The sequence below is a fragment of the Ipomoea nil genome, unplaced genomic scaffold (assembly GCF_001879475.1).
Source record: "Ipomoea nil cultivar Tokyo-kokei standard unplaced genomic scaffold, Asagao_1.1 scaffold3316, whole genome shotgun sequence".
Classification (NCBI taxonomy): domain Eukaryota; kingdom Viridiplantae; phylum Streptophyta; class Magnoliopsida; order Solanales; family Convolvulaceae; genus Ipomoea; species Ipomoea nil.
Window position 1 is genome coordinate 248,572 of NW_017619744.1, and position 21,907 is coordinate 270,478.

The 21,907-nt window shown below is 40.1% G+C and overlaps 1 protein-coding gene across 2 annotated transcripts; it reads right to left on the minus strand.

Annotated features, from left to right (window-relative positions):
• Positions 1 to 1,384: 1,384 nt before the first annotated feature.
• On the minus strand, positions 1,385 to 4,506 carry LOC109169614 (zingipain-2-like). Of its 2 annotated transcripts, XM_019318493.1 has the most exons (3): positions 3,978 to 4,505; positions 1,828 to 2,410; positions 1,385 to 1,432 (listed from the first exon to the last, which is right to left on the minus strand). In XM_019318493.1, exons 1-3 carry the CDS (start codon positions 4,417 to 4,419, stop codon positions 1,429 to 1,431), a joined length of 1,029 nt encoding a protein of 342 aa, XP_019174038.1. In that variant the 5' UTR covers positions 4,420 to 4,505; the 3' UTR covers positions 1,385 to 1,428. The 2 variants fall into 2 exon arrangements, with proteins under 2 accessions (XP_019174038.1, XP_019174039.1); XM_019318494.1 differs by lacking the exon at positions 1,385 to 1,432 and having other exon boundaries at positions 1,790 to 2,405; positions 3,976 to 4,506.
• Between the last annotated feature and the right edge of the window lie 17,401 nt (positions 4,507 to 21,907).

The window sequence follows — 21,907 nt, forward strand, 5'->3', positions numbered from 1 at the left end:
TATTTGACTTTTAGAGTTATCAAATTTAGTCCTTAAATATTAAATAATTTTCAATTAAAATCCATTATTAGATTTTTCCTGTGTGAATTATTGAATCATTAACATTGATGGTAAAAATGGAAAGTAATGACTGTTGATTTTATTGAGCATTGGAGTAGTCAAATGGTAGACCAACACTAATGAAAAATAAAGAAGCAAGGTTGTCGGAAAAGTGTTTTTATTGCTCGTGTATGCGTAAGAAAAGCTTAATCCTTTTTCAAGATGCTCTAGGCCTATTTATACAAGAGATGAAGAACTTAATTTAGGTAGTAACCCTAAACTGTCATAAATACAGTTGATTTTCTTTCCTTATGGCTTCCGGATTTTCCTCCCCCTTCCACAAGATCTACCTAAATCTCTTCTTGATACGGCTAGCATCTCAACACCTGTCCAAGCCCTTACTGGAGCCGGCCAATCCTCTCTCTATGGCCGACTGACGCGCTCAGCCGCCCATTCATCCTGCTATGCTACTAGGTGCGACCCATCTACGCAGTCAGTCTCCTGTCCGTCCCACCTGAATGAGTCCTCTACCTGCTTGGTACTTCGCCCGAGCGTCCGACTATGCGGCTCCCTCCCTTGGTCGCATTGTTGATTGCCTAAGGGGTTCCACTCGACTGGCCCCACCAACAGTCCGCCTTCCTGCCTATCTCCGTTAAAAATCCTTCCCTCTGACTGACTGATCTTATCTGTTAGCCCGCTTGACTGCCTGCACCCATGTCTCTGTCCACTCGACTGCCTACGCCAACCTGGCCGACTAAATAATAGTGCTCACCCGACTGGTACCATGTACTTCACACTCATCCTACCCGTCGACTTCGCCTATCTTATCTTGCCTAGTCTGACTGGGTGTATGCCCATCCCATCAATGATCATTGCATCAACTGTTTATCAAACGTATAAAACAAAGCCCTAATTTTTTTTTGAAAGGAAAAATTTAATGCATTAAATCAGCAGTAAGGCAATCAATAAAGCCCTAATTTCTTATTCTAGCCATCTTAGGGTGTGTTTGGTTCGCACATAGGAATCGAAATCGGAGTGGGTATCAAATACTTGGTAATGGTAATGGATTTTGATGAAAGTATTTAACATGTTTGGTACTAAGGTGGAATGGGAATGGTTACTAATAGTAGTGCTTGAGAATGAATAAGGGAATGAAACCCTTATTTAATTTGGATATGCGTTTTTCAATTGATGGGGTATTCGAAACACATAGTAGTGTTCTAAAAACTTATCAACCAAACAACAACAATCACTTTCATACTCATTCCTATGGGCAAAACCCACCAACTAAACAAACCCTTAATTTTATCCTCAATTTTAACATTTCACATAGACCAAAACTTGCACAATTGGAAATGATTCAATACTTATAGACTAAATTTTATAACTTTAAAAGTTAATGATTAATAAAAATAAATAATAGTCAAAGGACTAAATCCCGAATTAACTCAAACTAAAGCTAGATAACTATTACACAACAAATGCAGTTAGGTACTAAAGCTACATAACTTGTGCTCAGATGGCACCTCTGTGGCTCCTCTTGAGGGAAGGTCATAGGATTGAACCTCGGTGGTGGGGCTGCAGTACTTAGAGAAAGTATAGAACAGATATTACCTTATAATAGTATTAAAAAAAAAAAAAAAAAGCTAAATGCAAAACCTCATATAATAATCTTGAAATAGTGTAAATTTAATGGTTAACCAAAAAAAAAAAATTTATGAAATATAAAAAGTTTACTCAATATAATCTCAATTATTTAAGCAATTTTCTTTTCTCATCAGTCTTTAAGCAATGGGGTAAGAAGCTCTGGTGTTAAGGTTACAAACTCCTTGTGCATTGATTCCTCTGGCCATCTTCATATAACCACTCTCACCCCAACTGATTCCCCATGAATTCTTCACCAACCAATAATCTATTCCATATTCATCGCTAGTCCCGTACCCAATGATCGTCATATCATGGCGGTATCCAGACCCGCAGTCGCCGTCGAAAATTCCGGTGGCGTAGTGCTGGAATAGTCCCAACTGGCCGAGATCGATTCCGACGGAGACAGGCTGGTTTGTGACGGCCGCAAGGAGAGCCGATTCGGTGGCTTCCACCTCTTGGTAGCCTGTAATGGTGGCAGCTGGGTTGCTAAGGGTTTGCGTGTTGCAACTTGCCTCGACACCCTCGTACGGGTAGTCGGACTCCGCCATGAGGCCGCCGCTATCCTTTATGAATTGGAAGGCCTCCGTTCTGTTTCCGCCGCTGCAGCCGCCATTGTTGAAGTCGCAGTCGATGAGTTGCTGTTCGGATAAGGAAATTAATTGGCCTGTTTTTATTTTCGTTATTCCTTCCACCGCTGCCACTACCGCAAACGCCCACGCGCTATCTTATATAATTCATAACCAAACAAGAAAACCAAGGGTGAGTCTCCTATCGGACCACTATAAAAATGTTATACAATAATACTACGGAAAATAACAAGAAATGGAAGGATTACAAGTAGGCGCGCGAGAGAGAGAGTTTCTCAGTTATACATGATGATTATATTGACTTGGTAATCCGATTCAAATTATTCAATAAATATGGAATAATAAGGGATAAAGAAGGACAATGAATGTTAGGCAAGAAATATGTGTCACTGGGTCAAGATTGTATTAAGACTAGCATTACAATGGAGTTGAGTGATATGTCCTAACAAGACAAAGATGAGTACTTTTATACTAAACCGTGCTCCAACTACTCCCGCGAGAAAAGAGCGAGTAGTTACGTTAGACCTCCTCGACCGAGCCTAATGCCTTTACTACGCACGCTACAACTGTCTATGAAGCCACAGAGGCCGAGCCCTAGAGCTCGGCCTTGGACCTCCTCAAGGTGCCCAACTCGGAGCTCGGCGTGGAACCTCCGAGGTGCCAAGCTCAAGACTCGGCCTTGGGCCCAAGTATCATCGAGCCTGCTCCAGGGGGTTGATTTGCTCTTGGTCCATTTGTAATATATATCTATATATACAATTCAAGCTCCGATCCCTCTAAAAGGGTATTATATTGTATATATAGTTGTGCAAATCTACTTCTTTTTTCAATGGTGGACAAAGGATATTTACAAACCTTTTCACTTTCATTTTCCAACTCAAATAGGTCTACTTTGAGAATCAACTTCTCATTCACCCATTATCCGTTTTGATCGTATAATATATCAATCTGTTCTCTTTATTGTGTAGGAGTCACTGTTCAAACAAGGAGAGGTAGGTCCGAGACCCCCACAATGATACACTTTGTTTTATAATTTAGTTGTCCCATTGAACCTAAGTGCCAACTATGTTGGGTGTCCAGTATACAACTTTTATTCCAAGGGCTTTAATTCCACTTCTCATGTCAACTGCTCAGTCAACTCTCTATTTAACCATTTGGTTAATGGATTTGCTATGTTCCTTTTCTTTTGAGACTCAATTTATCATTCACCCATTATCTACTTTGAGCATACAATATATCGATCTCTTCGTTTCAATGAATAAACGAAATTCACTTTGACTCGACCTAAATCGGGAGTAGATCCCACATATATTTGTACCACAAAATAACTACTTAAAATGTCATTTCATGCTAGTTTTTCCAACAATTTTTATGTAAAAAAACAAAATGTAATACTAATCATGAATAAATTATTTTTAAATCAAAATCTAATATTAAGGCGTGAACAATTACTTATAAAAATGTAATATTAAAGGTTGAATTGTTACCTACGAGAAAAATTGTAATATTTATGAAAATTGGACCTGAGAGATGGTCTCATTGAAGATTTTGCTGAAAACCAATTTTTGTATTGTTTTTTTTTTTTTTTTTTTTTAAATGACTTTAAAGAAAAAAAAAAAAAACTTATCCAGCAATACAAAAAAGGAAAGCACCACAGTACTGCATTTAAAAATGACATTTAAAATTTTTTTAGTACTTATTTACCGCACTTTCCTTGGACACTGATATTAGTCACAGCACCCTGCTCTCTCCAATCCAAAGACTCTGGAACTTCAGCCAAACTCTCGTTCACAAAGGATGTTGGTTTTGAAGTCTTTGGGTACGGCGTTGACTTCTCTTCATTCAACAAGGTGGCTCGAAACTCTTCTTTAGTTAGATCAGTAAATTTATTGGTGCCAAGTTTGAAAGATCGGCCGCTAACTTTATTGAATTTCTCAATAAATTTCACGTTTTCTTTGAATATTGTGAACCGTTTTGATTTCTCAGTTTCATTTTTGTATGAGCGCCCATGGAGAGACATCCACCTCTCGTGACGCAAGATAAAGGAAGTCTCTTCAAGGGTGGGTGCAGCGGATAGAGATTCCCATGCCCCCAACAGGAAAAGGGCTGCCAGAACAACCAATCTAGAATGAAAGTTGAGGACCATGGGAGATGTATAGTATATTTTATGGAATGAGTGATGTGTTTTGATTAATAGGGATGAGAACAACCTTAAATTTCCTAGTTGAAAATTCTGCGGAATTGAAGTAAACAACAAGCTAGCCGTGTGTAACATGTCACATAAATATTCACTCGTCTTTCTCCATTATTTTCAACGTAGCTAGCACGGCATGAACCTGTCCAATAATATAATATATTTTCCAACTGAAGAGTAGGTTGCGGAAAAAAAACAACTGATGTATGGTAATTAGTACTTATTAGTGTGTTTGAACTTTGGATTGCTATTTTGTTATATAATGTTTAGATTTTGGATTTGGAATATTTGAATATGTATTGTTTGGTAGTGTGTTTGAAAAATTAGGAAATGTTAAAAATTGAGGTTCTTAAACTGAACTAATTGAGAATCGAACTTTTTCAAACTGAATCGAACTATAATGTTAAACCGAATGGTATCATTTTTTAATACTAAAATACCGAAACCAAAACCGAAAAAAAAAAAACCGAATCCCGAAACGTTCACTCCTAGTGTAAACCCACTTCCCAAACCAATGTGGGACAAGTGCTTTTACAAAGTCTTTCCACCCTCATTTCCAACTCAAATGGATCTACTTTGAGAATCAATTTCTCATTCATTCATTATCTGTTTTTAGCATATAATATATCAATCTTATCGTCTTACTACGAAGAACCCGAATTCACTTTGACCCGACTCAAGTGAAAGTAAAGCCCACATATATTTATACCATAAAATAGTCACTTTTTATGCCATTTTATGCTAAAAATTCCTACAGATATTCTCATAGAAATTTTAGTTATTTAATTTGAGTGTTCAGTGGAATGATTAAACTGAAGGTACTTTTGATAGTCAGATCAGGACCAGATAACTAATTGTGAATATTTAAGAGATAATTTTTATTTACCTTATTAAAATGAAAAATAATTAATTAACACATTGCCGGGTTTAATTTAACCTCATTTACCTTCGTATTTGTTTAAACACGTCAACGTGTGTGTATGAACATTATTAATTTATATATTTTAGAAGTTTTTAGTTGGACCAAAAACAAGGGTGTCACTGTATAGAAGAAAAACTTTTACGTCAACAATTAAAGAGGCAATGCGACTAGAAACAAGAAAACATGGCAACTGAGTTGTCATTAGTTGCTTGACTCCTTAACTTAGTCTTCTACCGACTAAGCTAAGAGCTTATTTGATAATTGCGCAATGTTTAATACTCTCCGCGGAATTTTCGTGTGTAAACACAAATATGATGTTTAGTAAATAGCTGATAGCGGTTCGTTGTTAGCTGATTGAGTTAGTAGGTTTGAGTAGTTGATAGCATTAGCTGATTGCAGAAAAATGTTTGGAAAATTAGCTCTTATTAGCTCATAACTGATTACATGCAAAATAATTTTGTCAAAAACTTAATCGAAAAAGTTACTTTGAACAAGTTTTTGCATTTTAACATTTTAGAGCAATAAGTTGTAATAAAAAATTTATTAAGCAAACACTCATATTGAATGTTTAACCAAGTCAAAAGCTAATAGTGGTTAAATAAGCCAAATACCTTGTTTAGTAACATGTATAGTTAGCTTATTAGCCAATTTTGATTTATTTGACCATTATTAACTGTTTGACTTGGTTAAACAATCATATGAGTATGATAGGCTTAAAGATGAGCACTTTTCTCCTTAATTGGTCCGACTCAGTACGAATGAGAATTAGTCTGAGTATGATAGATTTAAAGGTGTCTCATAGATCTACTCAAGATAACTCATTGTAAAATAAAAAAAAAAAAAAAAAAGTGAACTATGTGTGGAAATCATGAGCAGAAGTGCGGGCTTTGAACTTTTCAAAGACCCACACTTCAATCAATTTCCAATCAACGACAACGTTAATGTATTTCCAACCAATTTCCACAATATTGTTCAAAGTCAATTCTTAACTTTAAAGTAGACTTATTTCTCAAAGTTATATTTAGCAATGGAAAGTGATGAAAACTATAGCCACTTAGCATACATACAAAAGAAATCAAAATTATTTTACATAATCTCAATTATTTGCGTTTATATTCTATAAAATTAGAGAAACTTTCAATTATGAAATAAACCATTATAATATTCAAATCAAATTTAAGTAAAAAATATGATAGTATTATATATAATGCCATGTGAGGTTTTTTTACTTTTTTATTTTATTTTTATTTTATTTTTTTTATGAGTACTACTAACTCTGTTATAATGGAGTATCTGTTCATAACCACTTTCTCAATCTATTTATGCACAAAGAGTCAATAATCAGCTTTCCACTAAGACTCAAACCCACAACTTCCCATATAATGGAGCAACTTGGTGCCACACTGCCACTAGACCACAAGCAGTCGTTATATCATAGACCGCGGTCCATGTGCACCGCAGTAAAAAACGGCGCCGTTTCTTTAAGTAAAGAAACGGCCCGCCGTTATAGTTAACGGAGTCCGCTTGTTTGGTGTATTAAACACCAACTGACACTACAGTATATCTAAACCGACACTGCAGTTATATCAAAATGATACTGTAGTTATAGTGAAATGAAACTACAGTGTATATAAAATGAAACTGAATAACATTTCACATATTTGAGTGTATTATACAATGAAGCTGTAATTATATCAAAATGATCATGTAGTTGTGTTTTAATGAAACTATAGTGTATATAAAATAAAATTAAATAACATTTCACATATTTGAGTCTATGAATATCGAATGAAACTATAGTTATATCGAAGTGAAACTGTAGTTCTGTTGAATTGAAACTGCAGTGTACAAAATGACACTAAAGAACATGGTTACTTTTTACAAAAGGGTGCGAAACGACGGAAAACAAACACTGTTTGTTTTTATTTAAAAAAAAAAGACGCACGGTGCATGATTGATCATGCACCGTGGTGCATGATATAATTTGCGGACCACAAGGTACTTGACTACCATGTGATGGTATAAGTCCAAACAACCCAATAAGTTCAATGACTGCGAAGGTCCATAAGATATATGAGTGATCTAGTCCATGAAATTAATCGGTGAAAGTAGTTTTGGAAAATAGTTATGATAACTTTACAAATAAAAAGAAGTCATTAAATGGTGATCTTGCAATTAAGGAAAGTAAATCATTCCTCAATTACCTCATCATCTCATCAATCATGCCATCTTACCACAATGTTGGGTTGATATTTGAAGGGGCAAGTCTAGCATCCTAGTATTGAAACTTGTTAGGATCGATACTGTTCACAACACCAAAATATAATAGCAACTTGAACGAAATATTGAGAATAAATTTCTAGTGTAGGATTTAGAATAAATATACACAAAATAAGGCAAATTGAAGAAGAATTTTCTGTATTGGCAAAAGGATATTACAATAGAAATTACAAATATAACTCTATATTTCTACTCTCTGTATTTTGCTATACTACTCTCTGTATTTCGAATGGGATGATAAAAATGAATGCAAGATGTTGCTTTTATATAGCAACCTAAATGCCTAGAGATTTGCAAAGCATTAAATGTCTAGAGATTTGCAAGATATGAAAATCTATTCCTGCAGATTTTCCCCAAGCAAAACCTATGCCCAAGCTTTTCTCTTTAGGCAAACCTATGCCTATGCTTTTCCCCTTAGACAAACCTATGCCCGAGCTTTTGTCTTATTCAAACCTATGCCCAAGCAAACCTCATCCCATACATTTACTCCTCCAAACTTCATCCCAAACAAAACCTTAGCCCAAGGTTTTAAACCTCTGCCCATTTCCACATTTTGACTTTAGTATTTACAAATCTCTCACTTAAAGTCACAATGTGGATCTTCATCATTTTTGCCAATTCCCTGCTGCTTTCATTCTTGTTAGGCTAATTGAGGATCTACACCATACGAATTTATCGTTGGTCGTAGGCTTGTTAACATATATGCCAGGTTATTTTTAGTATGATTTTTCTGTATATCTACACTTCTCTCTTCCACTTTTTCACGAACAAAGTGATACTGAACTCGTATGTGTTTCGTCTTGGAATGAAATGCTGGATTCTTTGTCAAGTACAAAGCGCTCTGACTGTCACAGAATAGAGTCATTTCTCTGACTTGTGCCCGAGCTCCTCCAATAGCATTTGCAACCATATTGCCTCTTTACTAGCTTGAGTAGCCGCTATACATTCTACTTCTATCGTTGAAGTTGCCACAACCGACTGCAACTTCGAGACCCAGCTTACTGCTCCGCCAGCAAGAGTAAACACATAACCCATGGTGGATTTACTACAATCAAGATTACCTGCATAATCTGAATCAACATAGCCTTTAATAATGAAGTCTGATCCTCCATAACACAATGCAACATATGAGGTACCCTTGATATATCTAAGGATCCTCTTCACAGCACTCCAATGCTCTCTACCAGGATATGCCATGTATCGACTGACCGCTCCCACTGCTTGTGCAATGTTTGGTTTATTGCAGATCATAGCAAACATTAAACTGCACACTGCTGATGCATACGGTACTCGAGACATCTCCATCATCTCTGCTTCGTTGCTAGGACTCATACTTGAGGATAACTTGAAGTTAATAGAAAGAGGGGCAGAAATTGGCTTACAATCTTGCATGTTGAAGCGTCGCAAGATTTTCTTCAGATAACTCTGCTGAGAGAGCCAAATCTTCCTATTATTTCTGTCTTGGTGAATTTGCATCCCTAAAATCTTGTTTGCTGGTCCTAAGTCCTTCATTTCAAATTCCCTAGCCAATTGAGCCTTCATCTCCGTGATACGATCATTGTTGGGGCCTACTACCAACATGTCGTCAACATATAACAGCAAAATGATAAACTGATTATCGTCAAATCTCTTGCAATATGCACAAGGATCAGAGTTAAATCTGTTGTATCCATGGCTCAGAATGAAAGAATCAAATCTCTTTTACCAACATCTCGGCACCTGTTTGAGACCGTATAGAGATTTGTTCAACCTGCAAACCAAGTTCTCTTTTCCTTCTTCTTCAAAACCTTCTGGTTGGACCATGTAAATCTCTTCTTCAAGTTCTCCATGTAGAAATGCAGTTTTCACATCCAACTGCTCAAGATACAAGTCAAACACAGCACACATCGCTAAGTCTGCTCGACTTGTTGTAAGTCGTACAACAAGAGAAAATATCTCATTGAAGTCGACTCCTTCTTTCTGAGCAAATCCTTTCACAACTAATCGAGCACGATACCGTTCCACTTGATTATTGCTATCTCGTTTGATCTTATAAACCCATTTATTCCCAATAGCCTTCCTTCCTTGTGGTAACGGGAAAAGTTCCCAAGTTTTATTCTTATGGAGATCTTCAATTTCTTCTTGCATTGCTGTCATCCACAGAGATGCATCTGGATCTTTCATAGCCTCATGGTAAGTTAATGGCTCACCATCTTCTGTTAGTAGACAGTATGCAACATTTCAATTTCCTCTCATAGAATAATCTAAGTGCCAAGCTGGTTGCTTCCTCTCCCGAGTTGATCGTCGAACTTCTAAAGTTGAAGACTTAGCTTGATCTTGTTCATCATGCTCTATTGTTGCTTCAGGGGAAACTGGAATTTCTTCTTCCTTCCTTCCCTCAACTTGTACTGTTGTTAATGGTTTCTCCTTCTTAGTGTTTTCCCTTTCTTGTACCTTGTCTTCTACAAATACAACATCCCTATTGATGATAACCTTGTGGGCAGTGGGATCCCACAGGTGATACCTCTTCACTCCATCAGCATATCCCAAGAAAACACATTTTCTTGATTTTGGATCCAAGTTTTTATGTTTCTTGAATGTTGTATATCACATATGTCGGACTCCCAAATATATGTAAGTGAGAATACCTAGATGGCTTACCAGTCCACATTTCCATAGGCGTTTTCAGATCAATTGCGGTTGATGGTGACCGATTGATCACATAACAGGCGGTTTTGAATGCTTCAGCCCAAAATGACTTTGCCAAATTTGCAGTCCTCAAAATTGCCCTTGTTCTTTCCAATAAGGTTTTGTTCATCCGCTCTGCCACTCCATTTTGTTGTGGAGTATACGCCACCGTGAACTACCGTTTGATACCTTCTTGTAGACAGAATTTATCAAATTCATCACTAGTATATTCTCCTCCATTATCCGACCTCAAACACTTGATCCGTTTCTCGGATTCAAGTTCTATACGCGCTTTGAAGATTTTGAAAACTTCAAATACATCAGCCTTCTGCTTGATTGCATACACCCAACATCTCCTAGAGTAGTCGTCGATGAAGGATACAAAATATTTTGCACCTCCTAGGGATATAACTGGTGCTTGTCAAACATCAGAGTGGATTAGCTCCAAGATAGCCTTGCTCCTTGCTTTAGAGCTCTCAAACTTCAATCTATGTTGCTTACTTGTAACACAATGCTCACAAAAAGGTAATGAAACCTTCGTTAGCCCTGGAATAAGATGTTGATCAGCAAGAATCTTTAGACATTGTTCCGACATGTGACCAAGTTTTTGATGCCACATCATCGTTGATTCCTCTATAAGATTGTCTGATACTACAGCTGCTTCTCCTTGTAGTTGTATTTCTCCTTTAAGCATGTATAGATTGGTCGCTATCTTTTCAGCTTACATCACAACAAGCGCGACCTTGATTACTTTGATGATCCCATCTTGAATGTGAATTTTTCATTCACACACAATATATTTTTCTTCAGGCCTTTCACGTGTCGTACCTCTTGGATAGTGCGAACCGTACCATCAAACATTTTTAGTTTAATAGTACCAATACCAGCAATCTCTAAGGCATGATCATCTCCCATGAACACTGATCCTCGAGAGACAGGTTCATATATATATATATATATATATATATATATATATATATATATATATATATATATATATATATATATATATATATATATATATATATATATATATATATATATATATAGGATCCGGATCAGGTGAGGACCTAATCTTAGGTGAGGACGTGAGGACTAATCTTGTGCGTTTGTTTTTTTATTTGGATGACCTAGATTTGAGTTCTTGAGATGACATGGATTGATCTTTTTTGTTAAAGTGGGGTAGTAGTGCCTTTTTCTATTTTTTTAAAGTGTGAACGCATATGTAATCCTTGGCCAAATTGGTTTCCTATTTTCTTGGATCATCACCGTTGCAATTTGGAGCCGCGATTTCTTCATTATTGATTGAGTGTTCGCCCATGCAAACTAATCAGTATTTTTTATTTTTTTTCGCTCATTCTTTTGAGTATAATATTGTTTATATTTGGATTGTCGTGTATATGTATAAATGCTTGGGTAGTACGATTGTGCATTCGTGTGTGTTGATTGTGCAACCTAGTGTTGTAAGTTGTGCACTATAGATGAGATAAGGGATCACAGTTTCAATTCCAATAGAATAGAGATTACAGAACTATCTCCTAAATAAAACAGCGTAAACTAATCCTATGAATTAGGAAAGCCATAAATAACTAGTCTAACATAAAGACTAGTCAAACTAATAATACAAATAATAATATTGCTAATACACCCCCTCAAGCTCAAGAGTGGTGGGCTACAATGTTGAGCTTGTCACGCAGAGCTGCAAACCGGGGACCTGGCAACGGTTTAGTGAAGATATCTGCGAGCTGATCTTTCGTGGAGACGAAGTTGACAACCAAGTCACCTGAAGCCACCTTGTCCCGAACGAAGTGGAAATCAATTTCCACGTGCTTAGTCCTAGCATGGAAGACCGGATTGGCACACAAATAGGTAGCACCTAGGTTGTCGCACCAGAGTGTGGATGGCTCGCCAGTGTGTAAACCCAGCTCACGGAGAAGAGAAACCACCCAGGTGACCTCAGCTGATACATCGGCGAGGGCTTTGTATTCAGCTTCAGTCGAGGACCGCGCAACAGTCCGTTGTTTCCTTGACAACCAGGATATAAGATTATCACCCAGGAACACTGCATACCCGCTGGTGATCATTTTGTCAATCGGGCACCCAGCCCAGTCCGAATCAGAAAACCCATGAATAGTGGTCGAAGCGGAAGAGGTGAGACGTAGACCATGAGTAATGGTGCCCTTGATGTACCGAAGAACGCGTTTTAATAGAACCCAGTGGTCGTTGGTTGGTGAATGCATAAACTGACAAAGTCGATTAATGGAGAAAGCCAAGTCAGGCCGTGTGATCGTCAAGTACTGAAGCGCCCCAACCAAACGCCGATACTACGTCGGGTTGTCATACATTTGAATATCCAGTGTGACTGGTTGAGAGACGGCGGCTGGTGTGGCTAGCGGTTTGCAATCTGTCATCCCAGCTCGGTTGAGAATGTCTTTCATGTATCGGTGCTGAGATAGTAACAACCCTGTTTTATCTTTCAAAGTTTCGATCCCAAGAAAAAAACTGGGTGTGCCCAGATCCCGAATTTTGAAAGTGTTCGACAGGCGTTGCAATAACTCTGAAATAAGCACGGAGTCGTTCCCCATCATGATTATGTCGTCGACATAAACTAGCAGATATACACGTGACGAACCCGCGGAATAATGAAACAGAGACACGTCTGTTTTTGAGGATGAAAAACCTGCAGAAATCAGAAAATCATGCAAACGCTTAAACCAAGCCCGGGGGGCTTGTTTAAGACCATATAGCGACCGCTGAAGATGACACACATGATTTGGGTGTGTCGGATCTTCATATCCTGGTGGTTGCTTCATGTACACTGTCTCTGCTAGACGCCCATTCAAGAAGGCGTTGTGTACATCTAATTGCTGCATAGTCCAGTCTCGTGATACTGCGAGAGAGAACAAAAGTCGAACAGTGGTCGGCTTGACCACAGGACTGAAAGTGTCAAAGAAGTCTTCACCAGGTACTTGGTTAAACCCCTTTGCCACAAGACGCGCCTTATGCCGCTCGACTGAGCTGTCCGCATTCCGTTTGGTACGAAAAACCCACTTGCATCCTACCACGTTCATATGTGGCTCTGCAGGCACAAGTGTCCAAGTATCATTGTGAACCAGAGCGTTGAACTCTTGGTCCATAGCATCCCGCCATTGCGGATGCCCTACCGCCTGTGAATAACAAGTTGGATCTACGGTTGCAGTGAGAGCCTGAAATTGCTCATCGGTGCCCCGTGTATGGTGCCGGAGACGCATGACATGTGCTCGGGTAGCTAACTGACCGCGGGGCTTCCGGGTTCGAGCTCGAGGTGGCTCGGTCCTAGTCTGAACTGGCCCTTCTATTGCCAGCGGCGGTGATTCCCTAGCTAAGGGTGCCTGGCTGTCTGACTGAATGGGAGCAACTTCAGTTATGGTACCGGGCAAAGAGTTATGTGTCACAATTGGCCCAACGGCCCATGGGACGGCTGTAGAAGCCGATTGATCTTGATTACTGCCTGTTGTGTCTGAAAAAGGGAAAATTGACTCGTCAAAACGCACATGGCGACAAATGTAGATCTTTCCACTTGTTAGATTCATGCATCTATAACCTCTAAAGCTGGTAGGGTAACCTAAGAAGACACACGGGGCAGAGCGATACTCTATCTTATGCCGATTGTAAGGGCGTAGATAGGGGTAGCACTTGCACCCGAATACTCGAAGAAAAGTGTATGGGGGCGGAGTTTTATGTAGACGCGTGTATGAACTTTCAAACTGTAGGACGGGTGTTGGCAAATAATTAATTAGACAAGTAGCTGTCTCGAAAGCAAAGTCCCAATATTGTTGAGGAACTGAGCCTTCAGCTAACAGTGGTAACCCGGTTTCAACAATGTGCCGGTTTTTGCGCTCGACCCTGCCATTTTGTTCGTGTGTATAGGCACATGATTGACGGTGAATTATGCCTAGTTGGGTGAAAATGCTATGCAATTTGCGATATTCCCCACCTAGGTCCGATTGTATAGACTTGATGGAACGCCCGAATTGGCGCTCCACCATGACCCGAAAGGACTCGAATATTTTATAAATGTCTGATTTTACCCGTAAGGGATAAAACCAGCAGAAATGTGAGTAATCGTCTACAAACAGCAAAAAATAACGAAAACCACTATGAGAAATTACAGGAGCCGGACCCCAGATGTCCGTATATAACAAATCTAAAACATTTTCACTAGAACGATCAACCCTATCTAGTGGAAATCTAGAAGCTTTGCCAAGGTGACACGAAACGCACGACCCCAAATCGGTTTTATTAGGAGCTACCGGACACGACTTTAGGACGCGACTTTGAACGTGGCCATGTGGATGTCCCAAGCGACGATGCCAAACCGTGGGAGATGCCCGGGCCGAAACAAACGCAAAATGAGACTCAGAGATCGGGAGCTTGTATAAGCCACCCGATGTGGAACCTTTAAGTAGAACCGCCCTGGTGATTGTATCCTTCACAATAAAACAATTTTTGTGAAATTCAACAAATACATTATTCTCATTCGTAAGGCGATAAACAGATAGTAAAGGAACGGACAATTGAGGAACATGTAAGACATTTGACAAACGTAACATTTTTGACGCGGAAGGTATAGTAGTATGACCAACACGTGAAATTATCAAACCTGTCCCATTACCCACTCGGAGCACATCGCCGCCGGTATACTCATCGGATTGAGACATCATGGATGCGTCCGGGGTTGCATGAGCCGTGGCTCCAGTGTCCGGGAACCAGCCCGAAGCCGCCGAAGAAGCTGCTGCCGTTTCATCTCCGGAGACCACCATGTTCGCCTGGGGCTGCGGCTGCAGAGCATATCGTTTATAACAGTAAAGAGCAGTGTGGCCCTGGGCTCGGCAGATTTGGCACCGGGGCACACCACCGCGACCGCCTCGTCCGCCGTTGCCGCGACCTCCACGGCCTCGGTTCTGGTTATGGCGACCACCATTCCCGGAGTTTCCGCGGCCGTTCTCACCACCACCACGGCGTCCGCGCCCAGCGAACATAGCAGTCGGCGTGGTCATCAGTCCCGTGTCAGGTCCGGCCGGGAACTCGTCTGAATAGATGAACTCCTGGGCACGTAGATAGTCGGCTATCTGAGGGATCGTGACTGGGGTGCCCGTCTCCGTGAGAGAGGAAGCCATTGCACGATACTCCGGACGCAGGCCACGGAACACGAACAAGTTTTGTTCGTCCAGAGAGATGGGGCGTCCGGCATGCGCAAGATCTTCTACCAACAATTGCGCACGCCCCAAATATTCCGCGGTAGTACTATTACCTTGTCTGAGGGAGTGAAACTGACCAAGTAGACTCAGGCATCGTGCCCGAGTCGAACTCCCAAGAGCAGCGCCTATGGATTCCCAAACAACGCGCGATGTGGTTTTCCCGACAGCCAGGTGCATGACTTCATCGGAGAGTGATGAAATCAACAGGGATAGGAGCTCCTGATCTTGCTTCACCCACGCACGGTATTCCGGGTTCGGAACCGGTGCGGCTGTAGTCATGGCGGACGTGGACTCGCCAGAGGTCGGGGCAGCGGGAATGGTTGGTGGTGGGCATGGTGTCTCACCACCGACGTATCCAAGCAGTTCTTGGCCACGGAGGAAGGGCACCAGTTGCGTACGCCAAAATAAGAAGTTGCGGTACGTCAACTTAATTGACACAAAGTGGTGCGCTCCTGATAGGGAATTTCCGGTGGGGTTGGGGAGGGAAGGGTCGCCGGCCGATACTGTGCGTTCGGAGGAATTGGTAGACATAGTGTACGCCGGCGAGTTTTGGCGGAGGAGCTGCGATCGGAATACGATCGAAAAGTGTAGAAAGGAGAGAGAAACTGACCCGGCTCTGATACCAGATGAGATAAGGGATCACAGTTTCAATTCCAATAGAATAGAGATTACAGAACTATCTCCTAAATACAACAGCGTAAACTAATCCTATGAATTAGGAAAGCCATAAATAACTAGTCTAACATAAAGACTAGTTAAACTAATAATACAAATAATAATATTGCTAATACTATAGGCTAGAGAGTTGTGCATTATAGCACATAGTTCAGTGCATCGTAGGACATTGGGATGTCCACTGTATGATTTTTTGGCGGGATTTGAATGCACAACAATAAAGTTATCGATGCACAACACTCACTATAGGAATGCACAACATTTTGTATAGGAATGCACATCTTTTGATAAGACTGATTTACCCTAAATTTATATATTTTAATATTTTAAAGGGATTTATTTTCTTAATCCGTGTGATTTGTTCCTTTTAATCTCAGCCATACATCATTCTGATTTAATAGTCTAGATTAGTCCTTACGTCCTCACGTAAGATTAGGTCCTCACCTGATCCGGACCCTATATATATATATATATATATATATATATATATATATATATATATATATATATATATATATATATGTATGTATGAGTTCTGGTGCGGAGATGCCCCCAGGTGAAAAATAGGGTTAGATATGAGTCGTTGATCAAATCTAGATCAACGGCATAAATCAATGAAAATTAAATAAAAAAAAAACGCGCGTCCTCAAATGCATTCATCTTCTTCAAGTTTACTCCAAAAGATAACATACAACTACATTATTTGTTATTATATTGCTACCATATTTTTTTTCTTTTGAACTAGACCATTTTAAACTTGGGAACCAAAACTGAAAAAATCCACTGTATCGTTGAATGAAAAAAAAAACTGTAAAAATGGTGAACCTAAAGAAGAAAATCAACGCACCTTAAGAAGGAAAACAAAGCACCTTAAGAAAGAAAACAATGCATCTTAAGAAGGAAAACAACGTAACTAAAGCATTAGATCGACGCACCTTAAGAAGGAAAACAACGCACCTTAAGAAGGAAAAACCACGCACCTAAAGCTTTAGGCCGACGCACCTTAAGTTTCAACAACTGACGTACCTTAAGAAAGAAAACCACGCACCTAAAGCTTTAGACTGACGCACCTTAAGCACACAGCTCAAAAACCACACCTTAAGCACAGAAACCACGAACCTTAAGAAGGAAACCCACGCAACTTAAGGAGAAAAATCACGCACCTTAAATTTGACCTAGATGCAAAAAGATCGAATTGCCACCGTATTTTTTTAATCATTGTTAATCCTATACGTTGATTTAGGCAAGATCAATGGCTCTCATCTCACCGCACCTAGGCGCACTATCCTCATTTGAACCTAATTCTATATATATATATATATATATATATATATATATATATATATATATATATATATATATATATATATATATATATATATATATATATATATATATATATATATATATAGAATTTGATTCATGTGAAAACACCTCTTAAAATAAAAACATGTGGACTATTTTGGGGCGTTGGATGGTACGGTTAGATGGCTATGATTTAGGCGTGCATCCCCTCTCCTTTTTTGTGTGTTTTTATGTTAAGAGGGGTATTTATGTATGTTGTTTGTTTTGAGTCCTTGTCAGATTTAGGTTCAAACACACGCGCACGGTTGGAATCTTCCTATTCTTCCGTTTCTTCTATTGTCGTGCGTGGGGAGTGCGTCGAAGAATTCCACAAATCGCGTCGCCTTCGTTCCTTTGCTTTTTCGATCTTCATTCCCACGTTGCTATGGTTGTTGGTGGGGACCGCGGCACGCTGAAGAGGGGGGGGGGGGGTGATCACCGGATGTCGGCCGAGGTTAGTTCTTTTTTTTTTTTCTTCTGTTTTTGGCCTTTTTTGTGTTCAACTTTTGGGATTTTGTTGCTTGGTGGGTGGTAGTTGTGGGTTGGGGTCGGGGGTTATGGGGTTTTGCCGATTTTGTGGTCGGATTTTGTGTCTAGGGTTTTTTTTTTACTCGTTTGTAGGATATGGCAGGCTGGTTTGGGGGTTTGTTATCTTGTGCCCGGTCGATGGGGGTTTTGGGGTCTGAGGGTGTGGGTGTTGGCGTTTTCGTGGCCGGATGTTTTTTTTTTTTTTTTTTTTTTTTTTTTTTTTAATTTTTTTTCTTCTTTGTTTTCCAGCCGGTCACGTCTTGGGTTTTTTTTTTTGAATTTTTTGAATTTTTTCCGGTGTTATGGTTTATGGCAGGATGGGTGGGTGCATTGTGGATCTGGTGTGGTATCCGGAAGTCTGGGCAGTTTGCGCTTCTGTTTTTTTTTTTTTTTAAATGAATTTTAGTTTTTATGTTCATTGAGGTAGTGGCCGTGGTTTTCTCTGTTATTTTGTGGTCTAACTTAAATTTCTGTGGAATGATGTTTGGTTTACTATGTCATATTTTGAGTCTAGCTTAAATTACTGTGGCATGATTTTTATTACGAGTTGAAATTTTTTGGTACATATCCTTCTGACTTAAGTATGCTATGTATCCTGTGTTTTGCATTTATATAGTGGCGGGAGGTTTTTTTATTGTTCTGTAATGATAGGTCTAAATTGTATAGTATTTCATATGATGGTGTATAGTAGTTAGTTTTTGGATTTTAGTGCATTTCAGTTTTTTGTTTTGTTGTTACATGTTCTATGGTCGGTTGTTATAAGTGTGCAGGTTTTAATTGTTGTTACATGTTGTATGCTCGGTTGACAATTGATTTTCCAAATCAGGAATTTGGTGGGGGGTGGGGGGATGTTTCTGCCGGGGTGGGAGGGTGTGGTGGGTGTTCTTTTGGGTTTTTTATTGTGCTGGATGTGGTTGGATGTGGTGTTGTAGTTGTGTGGGTTGGTGTGCAGGGTTGTGTACTGAGTATTGTGGGTCTTTTTTCTGCAGGTAAGAAGCTTAAGGGGTTGCGGGGTGTTCCTGGGGTGGTCGCGAGGTGTGCGAGCGATGATGACTTCGTTTCGCTACCTTTGGCTTTCTTGGCTAGGTTGGAGCAAGACCCGCTGTGGAATGCTCCTGAAGATTCCTCTGATGGTGGTGAGGAGTTTGTAGAAGAGGATTCTGAATTTCCAACTGTTAAGTTTCGGGGGCAAACTGGTGTTCTTGTTGATGCTCTTCAGGATCTGTCCGTGCGTAAAAAAAAAATGATATTAGGGGTTTAGGATTAGGGCATTTGTTGGATTTCAAGGTGTCGGAGTGTCCTCCGAGTCTGGTGCATTTGCTCTTGACTAATTTTGACGGGCGGACGCAGACGTTTGACTTGGGTGGTGGTAGAGTCCTGCCTGTGTATGAGCGGGACGTTGAGTTGGTGTTGGGGTTTCCACGTGGCAAGACTGAGATGGTTAAGAGTGAGAGGGTGCATATTAGTAATCTGTTGAAACATTGGAGGGGATTATTTGGGAAGGTGCGTTATACGGTGTCGTTGTCCATGGTTGCAGACAAGGTTATTGGTGAGGTTGATGGTCGCGATTGGTTTAAAAGGAATTTTTGTATGTTGGTGCTGTCCACGTTGGTGTGTTGTATGAGCAATGACTATGCAAATCAAATGTATTTCGATTGGTTTGATGATGTCTCTCGGATCTATGATTTAAATTGGTGCAAGCTTCTGTTAGATTTGTTGGTGGAGACTCAGGATGCTTGGGTTACTGGTCGTCATAAATGCTTTGTGGGTCCTGCGGAGTTTGTTGCGGCATTATAGTTTTTGTTATTTTATTTTATTTTTTTACTGTTTCATTGCGTTATTTCCTTATTTTGTTGTTTTGTTGTTCAGTTGTTTTATGTGGACCGTGTGTTGCCGTTTGAGCGTTCTGTCCCACGGCTCGTGCCTTCGTTTCGCAGATGGACATCGGAGTTGCTTTTTGCGAGGGAGTCTGCGGAGATAATTGCTGGTGGGTTTGGTCGTGGAGAGATCGAGCCTGGTGTTGGGGGCTTGAATGTGGATGGGGATGGCCCCGAGTATGGCCCTAAGGTTGGACTGCACACCAGTTTATCTTCCTTGCACACCTTTTTGTTTTTAATTTATTCAGTCCATGCTAATGTAAGGTTTGCTTATGTTTTTTTTTTTTTTTTTTTTTTTTTTTTTTTTTTTTTTTTTTTTTTCTTTATCTCTATAGGCAGTTCATTACTTTATGTGCGCACTGTTGGACTTGTGTGTGTGCTTACAGGTTTTGACTAGTCTAATCAAGGTTTGTATGCTAATGTATGTGTTCTTTTTGTGTTCGCGCTAGACGTTTGAATGTGTGGTTGGTGAGGCTGTTGCTGTTGTTGCAAGTTCTGTCGATACCTTGGATCAGTTGTTCAAGATGGCACATGGTAGGGTGGTAGAGGGGGAGGTTTGTCGCCGATTTTTTGCTCCTATTCAGGACCGATTGCGTGTTTTGGATGTGAATTTTTGTGACATTTCTGAGGGGGGGTGGCCTCAATGATATGCCTTCGTTTAGCATTGGTTTAACTCAAGATTTTGCTGTGGCGGGTCCTGAGGGTAGAGGTACCGATGCGGTTGTTGAAGTGGTTATCAAAAATGCGGCGGAGTTTAGGAGTGATGACCCTGGGCCTGTTAATGTTATTCCTTCGGTAAGCTTGTTGGTGTTTTGTGTTGTATGTGTTTGATATTTGGCGTTGATTTTTGGTTTCTATTCTGGTGTGGGGTTCATTAAGTTGGGTGTGTGTTCCCTTGTAGGAGGTTGGGAATGTGTGCGATGAACCACCTGGTTTGGGGGCCTCGGTGCAGGTTCGTTGCGGCTTTTTTTTTTCTTTTTTGTCAAATGCAGTTGGATGAGTTGCTATTTTTAATTCTGGTTTTTTTTTTTTTTTTTTTTTTTTTTTTTTCGTTGTGTGCTGGCGTATACATGTTATTGTGCTTGGCAGTGTGGCCTCTATATTGGTTTATGAGTGGGTGTAGTTTTTATGTACATTTTTTACATGTTGTTGGTTGTAATATATTTGGTTGTCTCTTTTGGTGTAGGGTATTGGTGATGTGGTGGGTCCCGATTGTCTTGGTGGGGATCAGGTGAGTGTGTGTGGGTCTTTTATTGATGTATGAGTGGGCTGTAGTTTTTCTATTCATTTTTTACATTTTTTTGATGTTGTTGGTTGTAATATCTTTGGTTGTGTCTTTTGGGGTAGGGTATTGGAGATGTGCTGGGTCTTGATTCTCTTGGTGGGGATCAAGGTACTGTGTGTGCTGGGCCCGGGTGTGCTGATAATGATGGAGGGGGGGGGGGGGGTTGTTGTTCATGGTGCTGGCACCGGGCTGAGTGTTGTCCCTACCTCTGACGGTCCGAAGTTTTTTACGCCCACGGAGGTTTGTTTCGTTAATATCTTCTTGCATTTCATGTTTTGCATATGTTATAGAGGGTGTATGCTAGTGGGCTGTACTTCACGTGCTTGCACGTCTCTTAGTTTCCCATGGCTGGTTTGGTGCTTGGTTTTGGTGAGGTTAATACATGTTACGGTTGTTTGGTGGGCAGGTGTGTGTTGGTGGTAGTGGTTCGACTGGGCCGACATTTTCTGAGGGGCCGGTTTGTGCAGCTCCGGTTAAACCTGTTCGTCCTAGTAAGTCTCATGCTTCTCATATTCCGGTCGTTGCCTCTCACCTTCAGTATCAGCCTTTCAGCGTCAGTGAGTGTGTTACGTTTCCTGTTCCTGATGTTCCGGAAGAGGCTTTAATCGTGAATTGGTTGCTT

Coding starts and splice junctions, on each gene's coding strand:
- LOC109169614 (XM_019318493.1), bottom strand. CDS start 4,419: ATGGTCCTCAACTTTCATTCTAGATTGGTTGTTCTGGCAGCCCTTTTC. Junction 2,411..3,977: donor CAGTGTCCAAGGAAAGTGCG/GTAAATAAGTAC, acceptor GAATTATATAAG/ATAGCGCGTGGGCGTTTGCG.